Source organism: Scardinius erythrophthalmus (genome assembly GCF_964197995.2).
Source record: "Scardinius erythrophthalmus genome assembly, chromosome: 13".
Classification (NCBI taxonomy): domain Eukaryota; kingdom Metazoa; phylum Chordata; class Actinopteri; order Cypriniformes; family Leuciscidae; genus Scardinius; species Scardinius erythrophthalmus.
Genome location: NC_138233.1, coordinates 39,830,701 through 39,840,700, shown reverse-complemented (window position 1 = coordinate 39,840,700; position 10,000 = coordinate 39,830,701). Strand labels below are relative to the sequence as shown.

The 10,000-nt window shown below is 46.8% G+C and overlaps 1 protein-coding gene across 3 annotated transcripts in view; it reads left to right on the top strand.

Moving 5' to 3' along the window:
• The window catches only part of mgat4b (alpha-1,3-mannosyl-glycoprotein 4-beta-N-acetylglucosaminyltransferase B), a 155,912-nt gene that overhangs the window by 68,165 nt on the left and 77,747 nt on the right, over nt 1-10,000 (top strand). For all 3 annotated transcript variants that reach the window (XR_014031423.1, XM_081383568.1, XM_081383569.1), the window contains exons 2-3: nt 4,312-4,491; nt 8,513-8,656. Coding sequence is in view for 2 of the 3 variants with exons in the window: in XM_081383568.1 (XP_081239694.1) it covers nt 4,312-4,491; nt 8,513-8,656 (324 nt within the window). In the remaining variant the exon portion in view is untranslated. The remainder of the gene's footprint in view (nt 1-4,311; nt 4,492-8,512; nt 8,657-10,000) is intronic.

Sequence of the window (10,000 nt, the reverse complement as noted above, 5' to 3'; positions counted from 1 at the left end):
TGATCTAAATGAGATAATTAAGCACGTGGGAGATTAATCTTGGAGAGCGCCCAATGAAAGCAGTTTTAATTAGAAGAGGTTTCACCGCGGTGAGTGATCACAGTGTCCTGGTTCAGGCGTTCCGGCGTCAGGGCTCGGGATCCGGCTTCTCTGTTAGGAATTTCAGGATGGATTCGTTTTGACCAGCTAAAGATGGAGGCAGAAGAGAGTGTTGAAATCTGTGAAGTAATTCATTTAGACACTCTGTGAGCTTTAATAAATAACAGCAACACTTGCTTTCATGCGTTCATGTCAAACTGTTTTCTGTTCTCCTCGTTTGCTGTAAACCAGCGCTTTACTGAGCGAAGGACAAGCTGTCGGACCAGCTCCAGTACAGGCTGATGGAGGGGGAGTTCTGACCTCTGTTTGTCTGGTCACACACACACACACACACACACACACACACACACACACACACACACACACACACACAAGCATGTCAGAAGCATCTTCCTAACACACTGATGCTGAAACACACACACATGCTCAGCCTGAACGTGAGGGGAATCTAATGAAACCTGACAAACACGTCCAGGACATTTACCTCAAACCATATGGGGAAAAAAGTAATAATAATGAATTATATTTAGCAGAAAGAGAGTGACGCCTATTTTAAAACTTTATTTTTAAGATTGCTTGTTTTGTTTCTTTTTATTGTTTTCTGTGATTTTATTTCTTTTCTTTTCTTTTTTCTTTGCTTTGGTTGTTTTCTGTTTTTTATTTAATTTATTTACTTATTTTTGTCCGGCACGAGTAAAATAATTAATACTTTTTTACAAATCAATAATTTGAAAACTTTCCGTGAAACTTTAATACGGCATTTATACGGCGCCATTTTCAGCTTAAAGCGTGCTTTAGCCGTTTATTCACACGACAATGGTGTTTGAGGGCCTGAAAATGCAAACTTTAGAAAACAGGTTTTAAAGTGCAAGTTTTTAAAAGCGTTCCCGTTATCGTTTCCGTGTGAACAACGAAAACTTGAATTTGTGCAAACGGTGATGTAGTGCACATGTGTATTACGTGCTCAGTGTACAGGCGTGTAGTGTTACTTTACAATAAGTGACATCGCCCTCTACTGGCAGAACACAGCAATTACAGTCGTTTTCGCCAATCTGTGTGAATGGGGATCGTTCATCTCACGAAAAACACAAGGGAAAAACTTTATTGTTTTTAGTACATGGTTGTCATGTAAATGTAATTCTCTCTCTCTCTCTCTCTCTCTCTCTCTCTCTCTCTCTCTCTCTCTCTCTTTCTCTCTCTCTCTTTCTCTCTCTCTCTCTCTCTCTCTCTTTCTCTCTCTCTTTCTCTCTCTCTCTCTCTCTCTCTCTATCTCTCTCTCTCTATCTCTCTCTCTCTCTCTGCACAGTTGACGAAATTCACTTCGAGGCGACAAAAAAGAAGTTTAACTAAAGTTTAAGTCTTGCCAGTTTAAACATTCAGATGTTTTTCCCTCACTCTCTGAGAGACGGGTGCGCTCACACTCAAAGCACACACTCATAGAAAACCTCACAAGCAGCTCGTGAGCATCCAGTTGAGTTGTTCGTGGCTAATACTGTGCTTAAATGGTCAAATACACACATATGTTACCGTCTTGGCGAGGATTCACATTAACACCGTCGGATTTGTCTTATGAAGAATGTAAACAGTTGAGGAAGTAAACGCGTGTATCAGTGTATTAGATCTGTGCATTCACTCTTAAAGTGACAGAGCCTAATATTCCTGCTGACGTCTGAGTCTATAATGTTTATCAAACAACAAAGACAAAGAGAAAATCACTCACTGCTCTCGACTGAATAACTTTAGTAACTTTAATGGTAAGGATTAGTTTATTAATTTACGTTTGATTCCATATTCAGTTTCTGTGGTATTTCTTACCTGAATACTGTTACACCTGAGATTACCTGCCTACCTTTACTTCATCTGTATCTTTATTCTAGTGTATGTAATTGTTCTACTGCTTGTAATTTGTTTATTTGCTCCTATTTTATTATTTTTATTTTTTGTAAATTCAGCATTTGAACTCAGGCTTGTGCTGTGTGTAAGTTATTGTGCCTCAAAATTGCCCCACTGTAAAAGCAAAAATACATTGCATTTGTGTGACCAAACATTAAGATGAGGTAATTATACTTTTTTTGATAAAATGTCCCCCCCCCATGCCCCACCTAAAATAAAAAATTCCCCCTGAAAAGAATCACTTAATGGAGGAATTCCCCCATTTTACAAAACAATATTCAGGGTAGGCCCTGAATTAAAGGAATAGTTCGCCCAAAAATGAAAATTACGCATTCTTTACACTCTCTCTTTTGTTGTTGTTGTTAGAATTTGTGTGTAAATGTTGTTTTACTGTCATTAAAAGCGCTGATCTGCCAAAGGCTTTATGCTTTATTTCTAAAGGCCTGTGTTCTGTCTGATATGAATCCCTCTGTGATAATAGACACGCCACGCCGTCCGTGTTGCAGTACGTGTGTTGTCGTGTGTAATGCACAGAGTGTGTGTGTCTCTCGGCAGTAATCGAGTGGAGGGATCACGGTGAAGAAGTCATCAGTCATCAGTAGATTATCTCACTCTACAGGGTATTAGATGTTCCTCTCCACCTCCATCTGAAGTGGGGATTGGATTGCACTTGTGTGGAGCGGTGTAATTTCAGATTACACCAGGGCTTTGGACTCTGATGGCATTACGGTGTGTGTGTGTGTGTGTGTGTGTGTGTGTGTGTGTGTGTGTGTGGAGCGCTGAGAGTGGGCATCTCTCCCAGAAAAAGCCTGCCTGCTCAGGATTATCCCGCAAAGCATAAATCCGTACGATTCTTTCTCTTCTAGAGAGTGTTGAGCGAGCAAAGAAAGAAAGAGAGCTGCTCAGTCAGCTGAGAAAGGAGAAGTCAGGTGTTGTCTACACTTAAAGCTGATGTGTGTCATTTTGTGATGTTAAATACTCTCTCCTCTTTCGGTGAAGATATTGATAGGCTGTGTAAACACAGTGACTGTGTGGATCTTTGGAAGCGTTCAGACCAGCCCTACACTGCACTGGCTCAGCCAATCGCACGAGTTTAGAGGCGGGAATATTTGCTTGACTGGCCAATGACAGGCTGTAAGGTTATAAATAGTTCATGTATTATTGATGTTTTCTCTTTGGTGATGGTAGTGTCACACACTTCACCTTTAACTGTTCGTTCACTGTCAGATTCTGTGCTTAAGTCACAGTGTGTCAGTGTCACAAAGAATACCTCAGTACCGCACTTTCTTGTGTCATTCAGCCAACAAATATATTGATGGATTATTTTACTATTTATTTCAAATTTGTTAATAAATAAATTTATTTATTCTAAATATTCTTAGAAATTATTTACTTATTTTAAATATTTATATAAATTATTTATTAAATACTTCTTGAAATATAATAATAATTATAGGAATAATAATATAAGTATTATTATTATTAGTAGTAGTAGTAGTATTTAACGGATTAGTAGTAGTATTTGTTTTTATCTATTGTTATTATCATCATTCAATGCCAGAATATCATTTGAGAAAATAGCGGCCAAGATGATCTGAGACGGCTTGATCATACTAAAGCACTGAAGTTACTGTCATACTGAATACTGGCATTATGAAGTTCTTCATATCAGTGTTTTTAAAAATACTGAGCATTACACATTTTACAGAGGAATCATCTGAAGGCGAGTGCTCGTGACTTTTAAACAGATTACTTTTGATTTCTTTAGAGGGTATCTTTTGTGTGGATAATCTTGCACCGTCATGTTTGCCATGTGAGCTGGGTTTGAGGGTTGTGTATCTGAGCATGTGTTGACCTCTGGGGTAAGAGCATCGATCGCTCCCTTAGGGAAGGTCATGACCCGAGACATGGAGAAAACGGCCAGCCTCACTAAAACACTTGTTTAAATGTCATGAATGACTGTCTGGTTACACAACACCAGTTCAGCGCTCTCCCCGTCGAAGAAGAACAGTGTTTAACTGTAAACGGGTGCAGCTTCAGCCCTTTAAAGGCCACAGAGAACAAGAGACTCAAAATATCCCCTCATTTCTTACACTTGTCATCCTTATTACCGTCTGAAAAACAACCCGTAGGCCTGTGAGAAACATGCTCATATCTTCTGTTGAATTATTACCTTTTGTTTATTGGTGCGTAACATAAATGTTCTTTTGACTGGATAATTGAATGCTGTCATAATAAATGAAGTGTGTTGAGAAAAAGCTAAACCTGCAGCTTAAAGCCATTATTCAGTGTTGTTCTGTCTGTGTGTTGTGATTGCAGGTAATGTGGTGGACATTTACCAGCGTGAATTCCTGGCTCTGAGAGACCGTCTTCACTCCGCTGAGCAGGAGAACCTCAAACGCTCCAAAGAGCTGAACCTGGTGCTGGACGAGATCAAGCGTGCCATCGCCGAGAAGCAGGCACTGCGGGACATCAACCGCACCTGGAGCAGCCTGTCCGGTGAGAGCACCAGCCCCTGATCGGGTTATAGTCCAGCCCCGCGGGGCCAGGGGTTATAGACCAGTGCGGGGCCAGGGGTTATAGTCCAGCGCGGGGCCAGGGGTTATAGACCAGCGCGGGGCCAGGGGGTTATAGACCAGCGCGGGGCCAGAGGGTTATAGACCAGCGCGGGTCCAGAGGGTTATAGTCCAGCGCGGGGCCAGAGGGTTATAGACCAGCGCGGGGGCCAGAGGGTTATGGACCAGCGCGGGGCCAGGGGGTTATGGACCAGCGCGGGGCCAGAGGGTTATAGACCAGCGCGGGGGCCAGAGGGTTATGGACCAGTGCGGGGCCAGGGGGTTATGGACCAGCGCGGGGCCAGGGGTTATAGTCCAGCGCGGGGCCAGAGGGTTATAGACCAGCGCGGGGCCAGAGGTTATAGACCAGCGCGGGGCCAGAGGGTTATAGTCCAGCGCGGGGGCCAGGGGTTATAGTCCAGCGCGGGGGCCAGGGGTTATAGTCCAGCGCGGGGCCAGAGGGTTATAGTCCAGCGCGGGGCCAGAGGGTTATAGACCAGCGCGGGGCCAGAGGGTTATAGACCAGCGCGGGGCCAGAGGGTTATAGACCAGCGCGGGGCCAGAGGGTTATAGACCAGCGCGGGGCCAAGGGTTATAGACCAGCGCGGGGCCAGAGGGTTATAGACCAGCGCGGGGCCAGAGGGTTATAGACCAGCGCGGGGCCAGGGGTTATAGTCCAGCGCGGGGCCAGAGGGTTATAGACCAGCGCGGGGCCAGAGGGTTATAGACCAGCGCGGGGCCAGAGGGTTATAGACCAGCGCGGGGCCAGAGGGTTATAGACCAGCGCGGGGCCAGAGGGTTATAGACCAGCGCGGGGCCAGAGGGTTATAGACCAGCGCGGGGCCAGAGGGTTATAGACCAGCGCGGGGCCAGAGGGTTATAGACCAGCGCGGGGCCAGAGGGTTATAGACCAGCGCGGGGCCAGGGGTTATAGTCCAGCGCGGGGCCAGGGGTTATAGTCCAGCGCGGGGCCAGAGGGTTATAGGGCCAGGGGTTATAGACCAGCGCGGGGCCAGAGGGTTATAGTCCAGCGCGGGGCCAGAGGGTTATAGGGCCAGGGGTTATAGACCAGCGCGGGGCCAGAGGGTTATAGACAAGCGCGGGGCCAGAGGGTTATAGACCAGCGCGGGGCCAGGGGTTATAGTCCAGCGCGGGGCCAGGGGTTATAGTCCAGCGCGGGGCCAGAGGGTTATAGGGCCAGGGGTTATAGACCAGCGCGGGGCCAGAGGGTTATAGACCAGCGCGGGGCCAGAGGGTTATAGACCAGCGCGGGGCCAGAGGGTTATAGACCAGCGCGGGGCCAGAGGGTTATAGACCAGCGCGGGGCCAGGGGTTATAGTCCAGCGCGGGGCCAGAGGGTTATAGTCCAGCGCGGGGCCAGAGGGTTATAGGGCCAGGGGTTATAGACCAGCGCGGGGCCAGAGGGTTATAGACCAGCGCGGGGCCAGAGGGTTATAGACCAGCGCGGGGCCAGAGGGTTATAGGGCCAGAGGGTTATAGACCAGCGCGGGGCCAGAGGGTTATAGACCAGCGCGGGGCCAGAGGGTTATAGACCAGCGCGGGGCCAGAGGGTTATAGACCAGCGCGGGGCCAGAGGGTTATAGACCAGCGCGGGGCCAGGGGTTATAGTCCAGCGCGGGGCCAGGGGTTATAGTCCAGCGCGGGGCCAGAGGGTTATAGGGCCAGGGGTTATAGACCAGCGCGGGGCCAGGGGTTATATAGTCCAGCGCGGGGCCAGAGGGTTATAGGGCCAGGGGTTATAGACCAGCGCGGGGCCAGAGGGTTATAGACAAGCGCGGGGCCAGAGGGTTATAGACCAGCGCGGGGCCAGGGGTTATAGTCCAGCGCGGGGCCAGGGGTTATAGTCCAGCGCGGGGCCAGAGGGTTATAGGGCCAGGGGTTATAGACCAGCGTGGGGCCAGAGGGTTATAGACCAGCGCGGGGCCAGAGGGTTATAGACCAGCGCGGGGCCAGAGGGTTATAGACCAGCGCGGGGCCAGAGGGTTATAGACCAGCGCGGGGCCAGGGGTTATAGACCAGTGCGGGGCCAGAGGGTTATAGACCAGCGCGGGGCCAGAGGGTTATAGACCAGCGCGGGGCCAGGGGTTATAGTCCAGCGCGGGGCCAGAGGGTTATAGACCAGCGCGGGGCCAGAGGGTTATAGACCAGCGCGGGGGCCAGGGGTTATAGTCCAGCGCGGGGGCCAGGGGTTATAGTCCAGCGCGGGGGCCAGGGGTTATAGTCCAGCGCGGGGCCAAGGGTTATAGACCAGCGCGGGGCCAGAGGGTTATAGACCAGCGCGGGGCCAGAGGGTTATAGACCAGCGCGGGGCCAGGGGTTATAGACCAGCGCGGGGCCAGGGGTTATAGACCAGCGCGGGGCCAGGGGTTATAGACCAGCGCGGGGCCAGGGGGTTATAGACCAGCGCGGGGGCCAGGGGTTATAGACCAGCGCGGGGGCCAGGGGTTATAGTCCAGCGCGGGGGCCAGGGGTTATAGTCCAGCGCGGGGCCAAGGGTTATAGACCAGCGCGGGGCCAGAGGGTTATAGACCAGCGCGGGGCCAGAGGGTTATAGACCAGCGCGGGGCCAGGGGTTATAGACCAGCGCGGGGGCCAGGGGTTATAGTCCAGCGCGGGGCCAAGGGTTATAGACCAGCGTGGGGCCAGGGGGTTATAGACCAGTGTATAAAACATGTGCAGTACAGTAGGCTTAATAGGGTTAACGTGTGTTACTCCAGTAACCGCAAGGGCAGTTGACAGACGTGGCGTCAGTCGGTTTTGCCGGGGCTTCAGCCCCGAATGTTTTGAGTGTGGCCCCGAATGTATTTTGAAAAGTTGACTGACAAATATGAAACTGGACAATAGCCTATGTAAACCCCCGAAATCATAAGTTGCCGTATTTCATTGTGCTTTGGCTTTGTCGCTGTCTCTGACTGGTGATTGTTGAAATCTGTCTCTCACCACGTGAGTGATTTCAGCCTATCCTAGAACATCTCTAGGATTTGCGCTCAACAGCAAACAATCTCACAGCAATTAAAAAAATACAAAAATAACACAGTCAGCACCGCCGCACAGTCCTCTGTCAGATGAGATGTTTTCAGGCTATATGCAGGGGCGTTTCTAGGTTTTAAAAACATCAGGGGCCGGGCCTGAAACGTCAGGGGCTGGGGTTATAAGATAACATGATTAACTCAGCCCTGGCACTGTCGCCACACCAGCCCACGAAGTTGGTTTCTTGAGTTAATCCATGTTTTTGGGACTAATCAAAGAAGAAAACCAACTTTTTCTAACTTCTAACTTTTAAAAAGAAAAAAGTTGCTGAAACCAATCTTTAATGCTAATATATAAATTGCTCATTTGCCTCTGGACACAAAAAGATTGCACTGGTGTTTGATTGAAATGTAACATCTATGCAAAATAATCCTTGAAAGATTTCTCATTTAAGGCCATTCCTGTTTGGAAAATGTGATTTTGTATTGTCAACAATAAGCAGAAACATTCTGCATTTCCATTTTGTACTGTGGATAATTCATTACAACATTTATCCTCATTCTCATGGTTACGAATCTGTTATCTGCTTTTAAAGCTATTGTTATCCAATTTTTTTTGGCCTTCAAACATCTTAAAATGCACATATGGAGGTCTGAGAAATTCAAATTTTAGAGCCCCCCTAATACCTCACATTTAAATGCGCGTGTTTGCGTGGTAATGTGGGCTGGTGTGGCTACAGTGCCAGGGCTGAATTTTTGACCCAGTCTGCCCCCTGCATATAGGCCTACAATATTATTCTCTGTATCAAATCATGTTATTTTATAACCCCAGACACTGACGTTTCGGGCTCAGCCCCTGATGTTTTTAAAACCTAGAAACGCCCCTGGCTGTTGATCCAGGATTGTGTGTTAATAGTTTTAATGGGTCGACTACGACAGACACTCATTTATGTGCGATTGTGCGTTCTCTTCCAGATGAGACCAAGCTGAAGCTGTGGAACGTGACCAGCAGTAAGAATGTTCTTCAGCTGCCCAGCATCTTCCACCATCTGCCACACCTGCTGGCCAAGGAGAGCAGCCTCCAGCCGGCCGTGCACATCGGCCAGGGTCGCACCGGAGGTCAGTGTGGCACAGTAACAACCATAACTCCTCCAGACCTGTCTGGTTGCATGGATTCCGCATAAACAACAAATAACCCCACATTTGGAAAAAAACAACAACAACAAAAAACAGCATTTGGGTTAAATAAGTATTTAAGAAAAGAAAGAAAAAATAACCCAACATTTGGGTTAAAGTATTTTACAAAAATAACCCAGCATTTGGGTAAAAAAAAATATAATTATATATATATTTATTTATTTAACTATTTTTATTTTATTTTTTTAAATAATCCAGGATTTGGGTTAGAAAAGTTATAAATAAATAACCCAGCATTTGGGTGAAAAAAAAGGTAAAAAATAAATAAATAAATGACAGTCAGTGTGGCACCACAACCCTGGAACACCTTCTCCTGCAGGCCTGACCAGCTGCAGGGAGTCCACATAAACAACAAATAACCCAGCATTTGGGTTAAAAAAAGTTATTTATTAATAAATAAATAACCCAGTATTTGGGTTGAAACAAGTATCCCAACATTTGGGTTAAAAAAGTATTTAAAATAAATAAATAACCCAGCATTTTGGTTGAAAAAATAACCCAGTATTTGGGTTAAAAGTTCAGTGAGTTCAGTGAGATCTCTGTGTTCAGCGTGTCAGAGGCGAGTGTTGCTGAATGCTGTAACAAAGCTCAAGTTCAGAGACGAAGGAGTCGGAACCGAAAAACAGCAAACATTACTTTAATGATTATTATTATCACAAAATAAACATAAACAAGGAAACGACTGTGACTGCCGCATAAACTAAATCAAAAGCCATCATAATGCCCAGGCATGGTCCTCCGTCGTCTTGGGCTGTCGTCACTGCTCCTTTCATCCTCCTTTCATCCTCCTTTCATCCTTTTAATGAAGTTTTTATTGATTTTTGGAAGGTTGGTAACAGGCATACAACAATACAATCTTAATAAAGGGTTGCAGGTTTCTATAAGCACGATTTAACATAATAAAAGAAAAGTGCAAGTATCCAGAACTCCTCCAAGAGAGACACTCCTCTCTAACACTGTTTACTGGACTAAGCGTAGATTCTTATGATTCCACTCCATTTGCATTGCACTGGCAGATCTGGGGCTTTCACTGTCTTCCAGTGTCTTAGAGTAATCCTACGGGCTATTGTAAAAATACCATAATAATACATTATTGTGCACACATTTAGGCACGTGCACAGGTGGGGCTCAAGCCCTTTTTCCCTTACACTTGGTGGTGATGTTTTTTTTTTCTCCATCAATAAATCAGTGCTATCGGTCACCCTTTCAGCTGTCTGTCTGTTTTACAAATATTTAGCTAATGAACGATATTAACCCTTTGACGCA